The following is a 17,444-nucleotide window of genomic DNA, read 5'->3' as shown; positions in this document are numbered from 1 at the left end:
CTTAAATAAACACTTAGCACTGGAGAGTTATATTTGAGTCGATTTTTTAAACCCCTCCCATGTACGCCGTCGTGACGTCAAGTTTACGCGACGCACGGAGGCGAAAGAGCCTTCTACAGCCCAAAACAAAATGAAATGTTTTCTGTGTCTGAAGATTAATAATTACATTTCCGAGTCTAATCTATCGTTATAGCTAAACTGAATACACTAAAGGCTTATTCGTATTTTATTGTCACCGTGACTCAGTGAGTATCATTGAATCAGTCTGACTGCTATTGTGGCGTTGCTAAGCTAACTGTCATTCATTGTAGTCTGAAATGCATGTTGCCTTGCAGGGGTCAGTAGGACAGTGATGGAAGAAGTACTCACATTTTGTACTTAAGTAAAAGTATGTAGTAATACTCTGTTACAAATAAAAGCCCGGTATTAAAAATGTACTTGAGTAAAAGTACAAGTATTCGCATTAAAATATACTGAAGTACTTAAAGTAAAAGTACTCATTTAGCAGAATGTCCCACATTTCCAAATGTATAGAAAATAGAAGATCTACAAGCTCACAACCGCTATTTTCAAATAGCCTAAGTATGCATAGGGCTGAAGTAGTTCATGCATGTTTTGTAATAATAATCAAAACTATCTAGGAACTAAAGTTTTCAATTAATTGTGGTGGAGTAAAAAGTACAATATTTGCCTCTGAGATGTAGTGGAGTAAAAGTATTGAAAATTGGAAGTGTCTCCTTCCAAATACAGTACTTGAGTAAATGTACTTGTTACTTTACACCACTGCAATAGGCTGCATTTATTTTATTCTGCTGTATTTGTATTTAGTTCCTGCTCAAATAGCACTGCTTGACATCTCAGCTTAGCAACTGACATAGCCATGGTTCACATGACGCTTGTATAACAACTGACATAAACGTCTGCCCTCACAGTTGAAACACAAATTAAAATACCATTACTAAAATAAATACATAAATTCATAACAGTAATTTAACACCTGTATAAATGTGTTTTTAAGGTGGCATTAGCTGGAGCAGATCAGTGTGGTACATTGAATGAAATGCAGTTAATTTGATTTATTTGATTAGATTGTTATGCTGTTTTGACACTTTTACCAAGCTTCTAACAATCTCATATTTTTTAATCTGGGATGAATCTTTTGTTGTGCAGTCATTGGTGGACCTGATCCCAGTAAAATCCGCATTTATTCATTACAAACTCTCAGAGTGTGCACATGTAACCATTGGAGCCATTTGGTTACATTTGTACAATCTGGAGTTACAAATGGATAAATACTGTGTAAATGCTGATATGGCTGAAGTCAGTAAAAGGCTCGCACTAGAAAACTTGGCTAACCAAAGCAACTAATATAATAATCACAGTTTTGTTCTTGTTCTGTGTCTGTTGTATCCAGGTAAGGATGCTGTGTCACAGAGGGTCTGTAGTAGTCAGGTTGACTCTCAGAAGAAGTTTCGGCTCTGCTGCTCTCACCTCCAACCTGCTAACACAACAACCCCTCCACCCGAAACCCCTGACCGAACCTGTTGGCATCACAGCTGGATGCTACACTGGGAAGATCTTCTCCAGTTTACGTCACACAGACAAACAGAGATTCCATCTGACCAGGTGTTTCTCCAGCAGCAGTGTCGATGGAGGTGGAGGAGCCGGTGGAGGTGTGGGGAGCTGGTATGAGGGTTTAGCAGCCTCCACCCCCGTCCAGCTGACGGAGGAGTTGTTGGTTGGTGTTCAGCAGGCCAGCGGTCTGCCCTGGTGGCTCAGTATTGTGTGCTCGACCCTGGCTCTCCGTACCACCATCACCCTGCCACTAGCAGCTTACCAAATGGTCATCATCGCTAAGGTGTGTGTGCTCCAAAACAGATATTATGTCAATATTTTCGCATTTTCTCTAAACGCCCTCAGTGAAGCAACTTGCGTAATGTATGTAATTCAATATTTGATGTTGCTTACTGAAATCAGACTTGTGAATAACAAGATAAAGGAGAAGCAACTGAGAGGTGATATTGTATTGCCAGTTGTCACAATTGAAGCAGTTTTCAGTTGAAATTAAAACAGCATTATCAGTATGTCAATATAACAATGTTCATAGTGTTCATTAAATATGTGTGTGAGGAAACTTAATAATATACAATATTACAGTCCTATTATTTCGAAGTGCAGTAAAATAATTAAGGCTTAGGTAAGCCTTAATACTGGACACACTGCCCCTCATTTATCAATGGAGTGTACAAACCAGATTTTTTAGCCTATATTTGACCTTACGCCAAAGTCCAAGTGACATTTATCAAGCGATCCTACAGATTTGGTTACAGGTTTGAAGCTTTTTACAGCGGCACCAGTCCCGACTCCTGAAAATGCTCTCGCATAAGCGCTCGTATATTTTGAAAATAGCAGATCTACAACGTGTTGTATCGAGACGCGTTGTGAGCTTGTAGATCTGCTATTTTCAAATAGCCAATGCAGCCAGATCTGCAATCTTATCTGAATGACTGTTAAAGCAGTTTATTTAAATGAGTAAATGATTAAGCACCTAACTTGTAACATTGCAAATAGGCTATGTTAGATTTTAATTGCTTGTCATTGTCACTTGGAAATAAAATATTATTTGGTCTACACCACTTTGATAAATGAGGGCCACAGTGCAAATGTATACTCAATATACTTTAGATTTGACCCAGCAGACTGTCATATCAGTTTTGATCACAAGAGGGAAATGTTGTGCTGCAGAAACCTGAATATATATTGTTTTGGTTTAAGACATTCACAAAATATGACATGTATTTTTTTCTGTCATTACAGAGTAAAAAAAGTAGTGTTTAGTGCAGTACTGATTGTTTTAAGTGCAGGATTAACGCAGCAATGTATATCAGGCATTTTCCATAAACACCAACACAAAATGGCACAAATAAAACTGACAATACAAATACAGTATTCAATCAAATACTTGCATCCATCATAATACAACTACCATATATACTGTATAAAATAACTACCGTATGTGGTGCATTATTGTTTTAATATTATTTCCAGCTTGAAGGCTAAGAGAGGTTGTTTTTTAAAACACACAAAGTTTTTCTTTGGAGTCGAGGGTTATAGACATGAAGATTGAATTTGAATCCAAGGCACTCAAGAGTTCTAAAAGTTTAAAATGCCTTTAAATAATCATGGCTGACACCTGCGCATTTTGACTGGACTCAGAAGTGCCATGGATTTTTCTTCTCTTTGCATGTCTTTCAACAATGACTAGGAGAATCATTTGGAGAATTCAACTCCTCTCTAACTCCCAGACCTCATCCAGCAGTGATAGCAGTAGCGCTCATACTTGTTGTTTGTTAATTTTCGAGTTGAGGCCTCAGATGTCTCAGAAACTCTTGCTGAGGAAATCAAAACAATCTCTGCTCCCTCAATAACTAACTACCAATGATGACATTCAGGTGGAGCGGCTACAGGCGGAGATAGCTGAGCTAGCTAAAAGGCTACGGTACGAGGTGTCAGTCCGAGCCAGAGAGAGAAACTGGACAGATGCACACTGCAGGTAAATAAACTCAATTACATAGATCATTAATCTGTGTGTGTTGGGGGGGAAATGTGTCATAGCTACTACTTCATATGAGTACTATTATCATCAACAGGTATCAATTTAAGAAGAATCTACGTCGTATCATATCAGAGCTGTACGTCAGAGACAACTGTCACCCGTTTAAAGCCACCATGATAATCTGGGTTCAAGTTCCTCTCTGGATCAGTGTCTCTCTGGCTCTACGGAACCTCAGCATAAATCCTGGTAAATACACACGCATAGTACTCTTACTATTACCAATGCGAGATCACAAAAGTGCCAGTACCAGAATAGAGACAACAGTCATGCAGGACTAGATAGATGGATTAAGAGAGAGAGTGTAGTGTGATGTAAAATGACTGTGTTCAATTTGCTTTTGCAGACGGAAGCCTTTATAAATGTAGTTTGTTCTTTCTTATCCTGTGTGCACGTTGTGGCTGAGCATTCCGTTCCATTGTGGCTCTGTGCAGCCAAGGTCAAGATTATAACAATAAGCCTTACGGTATGGTTATGAATAAGGTTGGAGAAGGATGTTGCGCTTCAACAATGGGATTCTCAGTGGTAATCCCCAAATCCAGTGAGGATATTCCAAAACAAGAGGTAGCGCATCTCAAATCTCAGGTCAAGGAGGACAAATACTCACATTTCACTTGTTTACATCACATCACAATAGAAAAATGCATGCTTTGGCACGGAGCATTCTTCAGAGCTCTGGGGACGGATCTGTGTTGAGTATTTTCTTCTCCTTGACCTTAGATTTGACATGTGCTACCTTGTTCATATTTTTGTAATAAGCCATATACGTATGGTATTAGGATATGCTGGCATTTGTGAAGAAAGAAAAATGGCAGCCTCTCTATAAACGATGTAACTTTACAATGTACAGGGAAATGTGTCTACTGAGACGCTCATTCCGATGAGATCTCCAAAGCGAGAGAGAGAGGATAAGCATCTGTTGGTGTGTTTCAGGTGTACATACAGAGCTGTCAACAGGAGGCGTTCTGTGGTTGACTAACCTGACACTTCCTGACCAGACCTGGATACTTCCTGTCTGCCTGGGTCTCATCAACCTTTTTATAGTGGAGGTAAGAGAAAGGTGTGTGTGTGTGTGTGGGGTGTGTGTCTCTAGAGTTATTGCTATATGTTATATATTAATACATTCTCTCTCCTCTCTAGGTATTTGCTCTTCAGAGGAAGGAGATGTCCAGGTTTCAGAAGTTTATCACATACATCTTCAGAGGAGTTTCCCTCATCATGATCCCTATAGCAGCCACAGTGCCCTCAGTAAGTGTGTGTGTGTGTGTGTGTGTGTGTGTGTGTGTGTGTGTGTGTGTGTGTGTGTGTGTGTGTGTGTGTGTGTGTGTGTGTGTGTGGCTACACAGTGGGACTGACACACACACACACACACACACTGTTTCATCAGCTTCATGCTGCGTCTCGCCCCATCAACAATGTTGATGCAAAGGCAAACATGCATGCAATGTACTTGGCAAATAATCAAGAATAACATAGAATACAGAAAAGACAGTAAAGGTACAGTAGAATACAGTAAGACAATGCAGGGTTCCCACAAGCCATGGAAAAGCATTGACCGATATTCTGTAATTAATGGAAATGTCATGGAAATTAGAAATTCCTATGTGCAAAGAAAAATCCCCCCCTCCTTTTTTGGAACATTTCCATTTGCAAAATGTCTTGTCAAGCTGTAAAAGTGACTTCACCAATTCCTACAGCATCCAGCCTGTTTGGACAGAACAATTGAAATGGCAAATACAGCATGTGCCGTGCTCGCTCGCGCGCGCACACACACGCGCGCACACACACACACACACACACACACACACACACACACACACACACACACACACACACACACACACGCACACGCACACGCACACGCACGCACACACACGCACACAAACTTTGTATTTGACTTGGAACAGATTTTTGTTTTCATTATCAAATGAATGTTTACTTTTCATTCTCCATCTTAACTCACCAAATCTCCTCTCATCTCCTCCTCTCCTCCTGTCTCTTCCTCGCCCCTCCTCTTCTCCAGTCTCTGTCTCTGTATTGGTTAAGTTCTAGTGTTGTAGGTTTGAGCCACAACCTACTCCTTCGCTCTCCTCGTGTCCACAAACTCTTAAAACTCCAAACTCCTGGCTCCACCCACTCTGCCACACCCTACAGAGATCTGGCTGCAGCCTTCAGGAGCAAGTACTTCAGTTAACGGACCGTGATATGTATTGGACTGTACCAACAACATGGTACAAACAACACTGTCAAGATTATCCTGTGGGAGGAAATGGTTTCAATGATTCACAAAAGGGAAAGACAAATATATTTCACAAATGTTAATGTGTTTGTAAAATATAGTTAACACATTTGTACAGTAATATAAAATATTTCAAGTTTGCAAATTGTTGTGCACATCTCATCTGCATTATTATACACGTTGAAGTACACATCTGTGAATTGGTGTTACAAGTTTTCTGTTCATATATCAAATGAATGATTGATGTAAATGGTTATAGATGTTTATGGATGTTTAAAGCAAGTAAGTGACCTGCCTTACGCTAGGAACCCATGCAAGCATAAGCACATGGATGCAGATTTTCTTCCACCCCATGTTAATGAATGCAGCCGTTCTCACTGACGGCCCAGTCGTGCATGTGAAGATACTGTAAAAACGCATGAGTGACACTTTTTTGGTGGGTTCTCAGTGTTGATATGTATGTTTTCCCCCATTTCCCATTTTCTCAATTTAGTCACTGCCAAACCCCATTGTTAGAGGGTGTAGACAAGCAAATGCCTCCCCTGATACACGTGGTCGTGGAGTCACCAGTTGCTTTTCTGCACCTGACCGTGAGGAGGTTCACACTATCTGACACCATGCCATGCTGACTTCCCACCCACAGACACGTCAATAGTGTTTGTTGGAGCAGTGCTGCTGGGAATTGAACCCTGGTCTTTAGAGGTGGTTTACATTGATTCCACCCCGACGCACCTAATTATTTTTTATTTTATTTTCAACAATACATTGAATGTTTGTTTTTATATTGTTTGCAACAAATCCCTTGCTAGGATGCTCTGAGCACAAGTTAGTGATGGCCATATGGTGTTTTCATACAAAGTATTTGCCCTCAACTGCATGTTGCTACCCAAAGTCCTCGACTGCCATTTTAATCAAAAGATATTAAATAGCCTCTGTGCATCCCTTTAGTAAGTAAATAAATTGACACTAAACAATGATGGCTGACTGTTGATTAAGGAGTAGGAGGAAGTACCGAGGTGCATTTTCCCTCGAACGACATGGACACTATAAACACTGCTCAACGTGATATGACAAGGAGGGTGCTCTGGTGGAGTGCTGTACTGGTTTATGGTTGGCTTTCTTTCCTATTACTTTCACTAGTAGAGTTTTCTATTTCTGAAGATTATTTAGCAGGTTTTATGTGCTAACGCTCAGGGAATGATTGACCCAAAGGGATAAACTCAAGTTAACACATTGTTTTCCTCATGAAAATTCACAAACATTTTTGAAGAATACATCCCTGAGGGAGCTTGCCACACTGATTTTGCTGGATTTAACACTATAAACTCTTAATACTCTCTGTTTCTCTCCCATCTCAGTTTTTCCCCCTCTCTCTCTCACACACACACACACACACACGCAATACTTAAACTGCTTATACATATACAGTGGAGGGGGTGTGTTTAGGGGAGGGGGCATGTTCGGTCTGCCTTATATAAACCAGTCCAGCTTTTCAGTGGACCAGTCTCACTTGAGTATATCATCGTAACTGGTAGAGCTCAGATCAAACCCAGATTAAAACCATGTTGGGTCTGTATGCCCTCGTTCTGTCCCTGTCACTTTGCTCTGCCTCGGCCGGTCGCGTGGCGCGGAGCTGTGATACCTGCGACTCCAGCACCTGTGATCCACTCCCAGCAGACGGCTGTTTGTGGGGTTCTGTCCTGGATTCCTGCGGCTGCTGCACACTCTGTGCTGCTGGTGATGGCGAGCCCTGCGGTGGTCGTGGCTTCGAGGCCCGGCGTTGTGCTGCAGGACTTGAGTGCCTTAAGGAAAAGAAGAGCAAAGCCGGCGTCTGCGCCTGTAAGACGAACTACGAAGTCTGTGGGAGTGACGGAGTGACCTACAAGACGGGATGTGACCTCAAAACCGCCAGTATGAAGGCTGTCAGCGATGACCAGCCTGAGATCAGAGTCCACACCAAAGGAAAATGTCCTACAGGTGAGACGTGGAGGGTTGAAAAGATAGGATAGAAACTGGTTAGGGGTGGAGAAGAAGACAGTAACATTTAAATGTTTTGATTAACAATATTAATGATACTAAGGCTAACAGTTTCTATTAACTGTTGTCATAACTGAACCATTTGTTGGTAAATTCTAGGATTTATACTAGGAATTCTGGGCTATAAATTGTTTATTACCTACCCATAACTATTTATTCACAAAGAACGATGAGAAAGTAGCATTTGATCAACTCTAATTGAATAAATAGATTTAACATTACTATCAATGAGGAACTGCCCCAGCGAGCAAAATGGTAATAATGCAATCCAGAATTACAGTATACGTACATATATTATCATGTTTCTCCTCTCTCTCTCTCTCTCTCTCTCTCTCTCTCTCTCTGTACAGCTCCAGTGATAGTGACTGCTCCAGGAGAGGTTTATAATGTCACTGGCTCTCAGGTCTATCTTAGTTGTGAAGCCATCGGAATCCCAACCCCTGTTGTCACCTGGAAGAAGGTAAAATAACCCCGACTCGAAAATGAACATCTAATCCTGACCCCCAATTACTCGTATTTAACCCTGACGTACGTGTGCGTGTGCGTGTGCGTGTGCGTGTGCGTGTGCGTGTGCGTGTGCGTGTGTGTGTGTGTGTGTGTGTGTGTGTGTGTGTTCGTTCGCGCGCGAGAGACACTTCATTACTCTGTAGGCACATACTGTATTCAACACAAACCCATTACTATACAAATATGTATAATTGTTATGCTGCATTCTAGGGAAAACTGATCATAGTAACTTCCAGAAGAGTATTGTGTGCTGTAAATGTACAGTACTGCTGATGACTTTTAAAATTCACCTTAAAAATCTAATATCAATTCTATTTTCACATCACAAGTTTCCACAAAGGTAGGAGTGGTGAGAGCATTTTGTGCAAGCTTTCTTCGAATGCATTTAAAATTGTTAAATACACATACAAAATAAAAGAGAAAATATGCATACAATATAAAATAATGGTATATTTACATAATCAAATATACAACGGGTCAAATAAATATACAGTGTTCCTCAGTCTATATAGTCATAAGATTTTTTAAAGGATTTCTTTTACCAGAAAACAAACAATTGAAGCAGCTTTCTGAAAATCTTATCTGTAATCATTTAAAAAAAACAGTTGTCCCCCTTATCTGTGAGATCAACATTGGTATTTATATAGAAAACCCTAAACTGTCTCTTTATATCAGGGGCTCCAACCTTATTGACTTTGAGGTAGGAAACACTACGGAGAAATACATCCATCTTACACACAATACAGAAAATATATATTGCTACCTACATTACCAACATTAACCTCCACGTCAGACTTTCTGTATGTCCCATTCATACAAAAGGAAAGTGTACCCAAGTTTAACTATGATGAGCTACTCTTTGGCTGGCTTCAAGCTACCAGTACTTAACCACTGCTTTATATCCTGTTATAACACATAACATAACTCCTAGTTCCTGCTTTTGTTGTGACCAGAGTATATTTAGAGAAATGGTATGTGAAACATTAACACAGGAAAAACACCAGTGAGTGGAAACACCTTGAAGGGACATTTCACCCAGTGGATTGTTAGCCTTCAAAGGGATTGTCCAAGAAACATTATCACTGCTTTGTCTGTATTTAAATCAATTCAACTGTATTTATATAGCACATCTAACCACCCAAAGTGCTTTCTAGTTGAGGCAGATGATCAAACACAACATTCACAAAAAACATAATACAATCTTAATCCACAAAAGCAAGACTCGAATGTAAAAGACATTAATTGCAATGCAATTAAAGCAAAGGTACTGTAGTAAAAATGAAAAGCTTAACTGAGCCTGAGAAACAAAAGAGCGGACTTGACAAACAAAAAACAGATAGACTAAACTGAAAGCCAGAGGAAAAAGGTGGTGATTTCATTTAGAATTGTCAATGGTGGGACAGGACTCAATGTGGGACGGGAGATTCTAGGGGCAGGAACAGCACATACTGTACCCGGTCACCTTTGGTTTTGAGCCGTGTTTTGGTGTGATTGGTATTAAATCAGTCTGTAGATCATTCTATAATATGTAATTTGGTTGGTTTTGATATGAAGTAAATGTTCTACAGTATATAGACTGTACTTAGTGTACTATATAAACTACCACATTATAAACCTATGTATGTATTCCAGTAGTATCCCTCAGAGGTTTCCAGTACAAGTTTTTAAGTGCCCTGGTTAGAAATTAAAACTTTTTTTGAGTAAAAAATACATTAGTAGTATTAATTGATTAATTCATTAATTAATTAATATTATTATCTAAGAATACTGATTTAAATAAAACAACACAACGTTTATAGATGTGTCGGTGTGTGAGGTTATGTGCAGAATAAATCCCAATGATTTGGGTGAAATGCTCCTTTAAGAGCCTCGGGCATCTGCCAAGACAAACAGACAGAGTGAATGCTGGGAATGGCCTCTTGTCATCTTCTCAAACCTTGAGAAATGTTCTGTTGGAAGATAAACAACTGGATAGTTAAATATAGACATGCTCTATGTAGGAGGAGAGGAAGACATGAGCAACAGAGATGAGAGGAGGCAGGAAGGAAAACAGTAAAAAAAAAAAAAAATGCAATCACTCCCCCATACAATAGTTTAGAAAGCTGAGAGGGAGGCTGTAGGAGAGACACAGGAGGAAGGCCCTGATGGGAATGGGATCTGGTCCTAGACCAGCTGTGACATGATGGGAGAGAAAACATAAGTAAGGAATGCATAATATGTTTAAGTAGGGTCAACACTGCACTGCTAATAAATCTCAGCTATCCTACTGGCTGTCTCTCTTACACTGTATCCCTCTCAGCTGTCTGTCTGTCTCTACTAGATTGTCTCCCTCTCCGCTTTCCAATTGTCTGTCTCTCCTACAAGGTCTTCCTCTCATCTCTCCTAGTGTCTGTCTCTCCATGTTTCCCTCTCAGCTTCCCTGACACTGAACTAACCAATGCTCTCAATTTTGAGATTCAACCAACATGATTTCATTTTGATGAAGTAATCAGGCATGAGCACTTCCATTTTGGACAGAGAACATATTTATATTGAAATTTGCCTATGATAAGTCTTTCATAGAACAATGAGTGTAGTCATGGTCTGCTCTCTAATCATTGATGATTTTCTCGCGGTGTGACAAATCCTACTGACAGTTGAACATCTCTAAAACAAAATACATGATTATAGACTTAAGGACAAGAACTTTAACCCATAGGGACATGACTATTGTCAAGCGATAGAAGTATTTGAGGTGTATAATTAGAAAGGTGCACTCAAGGAGATCGTGCAAATCTCTGCCTGGAGGCAGGTCCTAATAATAATAGCAATGTATCCAGTGAAATTACTGCCTAGTGCCATTAAACAGTAGCACGGCATGTGATTACCAGTTGTGTAGTCTCTACTGTCTTCTGCCCTCTCTCTCTGTCATACACATTCATTGTCCTACCTCTGTCAGATTGCTGTCATTGAATTTTCTCTATAATGTGCAATGTCCTTCGCAAGAGGACATAAGCGATGTACAGCTATGGAAGTTGACAGTCAATTGTACATGAAACTGAACAGTGTTGGTATTTAGGATGGAAATGTACACAGTTACAGTATATCCATGGATTAAAGCTAAATTAAATCTCACGACTGAAAATGTCCTAATGTGCCATTTGTGAATCCTTGTGAAAGGATCCCCACCACACGCACACTATCCCTAAACAATGAACACAATATGTACAATTAGGATGCTTTAGTAACATTGTTCCTGCTGTTCTACATACTGCCGAACCATGTGAAGAAAACACAGATTCTTTGCTTTTATATGAAATATCCGAGACGATTAAGATATTATGGAAGACGCTTCTGAACATATTGCTAGTTTGACCACTTCAAATGCTCTGATCTTAAAATAACCGAAAATAGCCTTTCCTTGTAGATCGGCTATTTTTGCTGCGCAACGTGCTTACATAGAAGACATGCTGGCTTCTATGGAATCCAAATGACTGAAATCAGTCTTGGCGACTGAGAACTTTAATTCATGAGTATATCTGAATGGGTGAGAGTGTGTAAATAAATGCTACACAGTTACTATTAGTTTTATGTTGTCCTATGTTGTATTGCATGTGATGTTGGGAGTTCGTATTTATTTGTCTGCATTACAGGTTTACCTTTGGTACAATAAAGTTGACCTTGACAAACAGGATTAGAAACGAACGAAGAGATAAGAGTAGGAGGAGGAGTAGAGGAGGAGAAGTACATTATCCGATCAGTAACTGTAGCCCCAGAAAGTAAAACAAACAAATAAAAATGTGTTTCCAGTCAGTTTGACTCCTTCATCCAAGTACAGCACATTTAGCAGGTATCTTCTGACTTTATATATTGTTCTCTCCCTCCCTTTCCTTCTGTCTCTCTCTCCGTCTTTCTGCACTTCTCCAAATTAGATGAATAGATTGGTGTAAAGGTCAGGTGGGTGTTTGTATAGCCTGGGGTCATTGACGTTTTCATGGTGCATGCCAGTGGAGAGGTTTATCTCATCCACTGGAAATGCGAGGGTAACTAGAAGCAATGACAGGTGAGACATGACTGAACCTGACTTAAATGTCAGCAGAACCCCAGGGTTAAAATGCTACACATTAAATTAATATAACCACACTCCACCCTTCCTGTAGCACTATACTTTGTTGGGACAGACAGCTGAGAGGGAGACAGTGTAGGAGAGACAGACAGTTGGAAAGCTGAGAGGGATGCGGTGTTGGAGAGGCAGACGTATAGGAAAGCTGAGAGGGAGACAGAAAAGGAGTGACGGACAGTAGGAGATAAGACTCTGATTGGATGTGATTTTAGACCAACATGTGGCTCTGGACGTGTCCTGTCACTAACCTGAAAAAAAGGTTTTGGAATCTCAGCTGTGTTTGACATTGTGTTTGACTATATCCTCACTCAGTTTATGTCCTTGGAAAAGAGCGTCAGATAAATGAGCAAATCTGGTTTACTGCAGATAAATAACCGTGTGTGTGTGTGTGTGTGTGTGTGTGTGTGTGTGTGTGTGTGTGTGTGTGTGTGTGCGCGCGCGCGTGTGCACGTGTCTGCCTGCCTGCCTGCGCTTTAGATTGTTGGAGGGAAGGCTAAGATGGTGTTGTTACCTGGAGACAGAGACAACCTTGCCATTCAGACCAGAGGCGGACCTGAGAAACATGAAGTGACTGGCTGGGTGCTGGTCGGTAACACACACACTGCACAAAGACGTGTTAACAAGATTCTAATGTTAATCTCCATTCAAAAGTTTTAGACATCAGACGTCATTAGAAACTTCATTTTATTATTTTTTAAATATGTGTCTAGTTGGTGTAATTCAATCTCAAGTATCTATGAATATTTGGAGCATAAACGTAAATGTGACATGGTTAGAAAGATGATTTTGGTCAATGATTACATATAAATATCTAGATACTTGTTCCTTTTTGACTTGTTGACATTTCAGAGTTTAGGAGTTGCTTCTTGTTCATGTTTAGACTGCACAGCAAAGTATTTAAACAACCCCACACAGCTGCAGCATATTAAGCGTTATCATTTATGAGGATTATTTATGTCTTAACCATTGTATGTCCATAATACAGCTGTAAACATTCTTTCTAATGTGAGATTGTGTGAGATTGTGTTTACTTTAAACAGCAATGATAAATCAAATATATGTATTAGATGAATATTATGAATCTGCAGCAATCGTAAAATGGGCATTTCATTTCATAAAAAAACTTTTTAAATCACTTGGATAAACAGCTAACACTGAAAGTACAGGTTATTAAGTGATGATGTCTCCATTCCCGTCAGATCTCTCCACTCACCAAAGAAGAAGAAGGGTCGTACGAGTGTCACGCTGTCAACGCTAAAGGAGAAGCGTCCGCTGTTGGAAGTATTCATGTTGTTGATTCTCTGGAAGACATTCCAGTTAAGAAAGGTAACTTAACTATCTTATCTTATCACATACATACATACATTCATACTGTACATACATACATACATACATACAGAGAAAAGCAGGTATTGTAGAAGTTAACTCACTTAAGTCATCACCAACTATTTAACTTTGTGACGCGCTGCAAGCTTGTTCATCTGCTATTTAATTTCTACATTTTTGAAAAATCTTTAAAGTGTGTGAAAAGTTTGAGAACCAATGATTTAGAAGGTCTTAATGGGTTAAGAAACATCTAAAAAAAAAAATGTTAATCTAATTCTCACTGTAGTCCATATGATTTAGTTATGTGTAATCTTTACAAATAGTTTTTCTGTCTTTTTCTTCTTTTGTGCAGTTTCTGTGTTTTTATTTCTTTATTGCACTGCTGCTCCCCTTGAAAACTTGTATTCTTTTGTATTGTTCTTATTGAACTTTTAATGTATGCTATTTAATTACCTCTTCCATTAAGGAAAGGATTCCTAATAAGCCTGCTGGCTTCTTCCTTTTCTTGCACAATAACTTGTTTTCCTTTGATATGTATTGTTTCTATTTTATATTACAATGTGCTAATAAACTAGACTAAAGTAGTTGGCAGAACCATGGATTAAGAATGAATTAAAAGGCTCACTGTCGCCATGGCAACTAAGGTTTTTAAAGGATTACCTAGCTTACAGTAATGTTTCTTCATTCAACCTTTTTTTCATCAAAGACTTGAGAATACATTACCTAAGTACCTAACACATAAACACTGACGCATTCCTGAACACATGTAAACACCTAAATCTAAACACACACACACACACACACACACACACACACACACACAGGTGGACCAAGTGTGCATTTCAGCCTGCCACTGCATGTCTTGATCTTTTCTAATGTCTTGCGTTCTTTCTCTCTCACGCACACACACACACTTGCTGTGCCTTGACTTGTGTCTCTGGGCGGCTCATAGTTCACGTTGAAAAGTTTGTCTCCAGGGAACAAAAAACTGAGCTCACTCTCTGTCAACTGTAAATATCATGGTTCGTCCCTCAGGGCTGGAGTGTTCTTTCTTTTTAACCTTCATTAATTCAAGGAAAGCTGGGGGAGCACAGTCTCGTACTGTTGGTTACTGGGAGCTAATCAGTGGTGGACAAAGTACTCAATCCCAGTACTTGAGTCAAGTATAGATAATCCTGGTAAAATATTACTCAACTACTCAAAGTGAAAGTTCTCTCTGTCTAATGTGCACTTGAGTTAAAGTACTGGAGTACTTGCTTTTACGGTTAGGGTTGAGTATTAAGTATTCAAAAGTACAAATTACAAAGTACATTTGCTGTTTAATATCAATGCCTTGCTGTATTGAAATGTAGACATTGTCCCAAAACAATTCAAAGATTTTCACAGAATTCAAAAATATACTTCATTACTGTCCACCACTGGTTATTGGGAGCTAACCAGTCTTGCACTGTCGGTTACTCAGATCTAACCAGTCTGTACAGTTGGTTACTGAGCAGGTCATTGCTTTCTAACCAGTGACCTTTGGTTTGTTATCACCACATCTGTCTGATCCGTTGTTTTGTGTCTTTGCAGTGACCAAAGATGATGAGCTTTAAGGAGAGAAGACCAGAGTCACACTGATGTCAGTAAACATGTCTGACTACTGTCTATCTATAGTCTACCTGCATTAAGGTCTATCTATAGTTTATCTACACTACAGGCTACGATCTATGCAACATCGCTGCAGTTAAACAGGGCAATTAAGATTACAATCTGACTAATCTAACATGTACATCATTTGTGGATGTTGAATTTTCTAATCATTCCCCTCTGCTTCCTGACATCTTCTTTTCCAAACAGGAAGATCTCTTCCTGATGTAGTTTTTGTGAGCGGTTTTGGTTAGTAGTTAGTTGAATTTCTTTCCCAAGGGGCAGTTAACATAAGAAAACAGAGTGTACAAATAAAATACCAAGAATTGTTTTTGGATTAATACAAAAAAGAAAAAAAAAGGATTTTCAGCTGAAGAAGAGCAAAAACAGGGAAATTTACACAATTCTAGAAGCTGATATATCCCTGGCTCCATTCTGCTCTTTGTGCAAACAAGGCTCAACAGGCCTTTTAGATTTCATTCTGACAGATGTGAGGTGACAAGACAGGCAAACTAAACTCTCTGTCTGTCTGTCTCTCTGCCTGTCTATCATACCAACAGGCTTAACGCTCTCTGTCTCTGTACCAGCAGGCTTTACTAAAGAAACAAGCTTGGATGTGTGGGAGGTTTTGTACAGACAAGTATGGACTCACTGAGTTGGAAAAAAAGCTTATTAAAGGATTTGGGATGGAATTTCCACACATGCCAGCGGTGCTAATATTATCGCTAATGGTGCTATTATTGTTATGAAATATTGTGATGTTATCGAGGTTATAATGGAGTTATTTGTTCTTTTCGACGGTTCAAATTCTCTTGTATTCTGGAGTACTAATCTGATGTTACTATGATATGACATGTACTGTAAATCACTAAATAAAGAGTGACTACATGGTGTGGGTATATGACATTTACTGTGGATTTTTACATCTGGACCAACAAATAACATCTGACTTATTTAGCCTTTGTAGATAGCATTCTGTAGCACAAGGGGAGCGTATGTCAGTATCATGTCAGTATGACCACGTCTGTATAAAATTATAGATTGCTTAAATGTTTTTGATAATATAATCACAATCATTGAAAAGTTAGTTTTTGCTCTCCTGTAAAATTCTGAAAATGTCACTTACGCCCTTTGCGCTCCAAAGGGGCGCTCCTATATGTCCCATACTACTCGATGTATTACTGTAGCAATGTAGTGCAGTTGGTACTGCACCATTATACTGGATCCACCCACACCCACATAGGCTCAACACAGAGATACATAATTATATTGCATTATTTTAACAATCATAACAGCTGCAGAGATTCAACCATCAAAGGTAGCGACCCAACATCTAGAGGCCATTATTTTAAGTAATTCAGCATCAGTGCCACATTTAAGTTTTATCTACATTAGTATGACAGCTATTTTTGAAGTGGTACTGCAGTGCCACCTAGAGGTAGCATGCATAGAAACTGCACATGCATGATCTTCATGGGACTCTCTGCCAGTGGTAAGTACTGTACTTGAGGTATTTCTTGAAGTATTTCCAACTTTCAATATTTTGACTACTTTACCACTTTTCAGAGGCAAATAGTGTACGATTTCTCCACTACAATTATTTGTAAACTTTAGTTACTAGTTGGTTTGTAGATTAACCCTATATATACAGTACTTTGGCTATTTAAAAATAGTCGATCTACAAGCTCACAACAACTTGTAGATCCATATTTTCAAAAGATTTGTATACATTTTGAGAAAATGAGTAGCCTACTTTTACTTTGGATATTTTCTGTATTTTAAATACAAAATACATAGGTTGTCATTTCATTCTGATTTTATTTATTTAACCTTTATTTAACCAGTAAAAACACATTGAGACACAGTCTCTTTTTATATTGAAACATTTTAAACATTTACATTACGGTTTATACTGTGGAATAAATAAAGTATCAATCAGTATCAATGTCCGTATCCTGGTGTCAGTACGCAGTATCAATGTCAGTATCCTG

The 17,444-nt window shown here is 39.2% G+C and overlaps 2 protein-coding genes across 3 annotated transcripts; both read left to right on the top strand.

Moving 5' to 3' along the window:
* The first annotated feature begins 96 nt into the window (after positions 1-96).
* cox18 (cytochrome c oxidase assembly factor COX18) lies at positions 97-7,088 on the top strand. 2 transcript variants are annotated; one of them, XM_084042116.1, is made up of 8 exons: positions 97-245; positions 1,415-1,858; positions 3,453-3,553; positions 3,651-3,802; positions 4,547-4,662; positions 4,754-4,861; positions 5,637-5,844; positions 6,346-7,088. In XM_084042116.1, exons 2-7 carry the CDS (start codon positions 1,421-1,423, stop codon positions 5,805-5,807), a joined length of 1,086 nt encoding a protein of 361 aa, XP_083898242.1. In that variant the 5' UTR covers positions 97-245; positions 1,415-1,420; the 3' UTR covers positions 5,808-5,844; positions 6,346-7,088. The 2 variants fall into 2 exon arrangements, with proteins under 2 accessions (XP_083898242.1, XP_083898241.1); XM_084042115.1 differs by having other exon boundaries at positions 5,637-7,088.
* Positions 7,089-7,367: 279 nt separating this feature from the next.
* Positions 7,368-16,354, top strand: igfbp7 (insulin-like growth factor binding protein 7). Its single transcript, XM_084041548.1, has 5 exons — positions 7,368-7,829; positions 8,240-8,349; positions 12,976-13,083; positions 13,698-13,824; positions 15,397-16,354. The coding sequence occupies exons 1-5, from the start codon at positions 7,415-7,417 to the stop codon at positions 15,417-15,419; spliced, it is 783 nt and encodes a 260-aa protein (XP_083897674.1). The 5' UTR covers positions 7,368-7,414; the 3' UTR covers positions 15,420-16,354.
* Positions 16,355-17,444: the final 1,090 nt, after the last annotated feature.

The sequence above is a fragment of the Gymnoscopelus microlampas genome, assembly GCF_963454915.1.
Source record: "Gymnoscopelus microlampas genome assembly, chromosome: 18".
NCBI lineage: Eukaryota > Metazoa > Chordata > Actinopteri > Myctophiformes > Myctophidae > Gymnoscopelus > Gymnoscopelus microlampas.
Note: the sequence above shows the minus strand (reverse complement) of the source record. Positions and strands in the feature narration are given on the sequence as shown.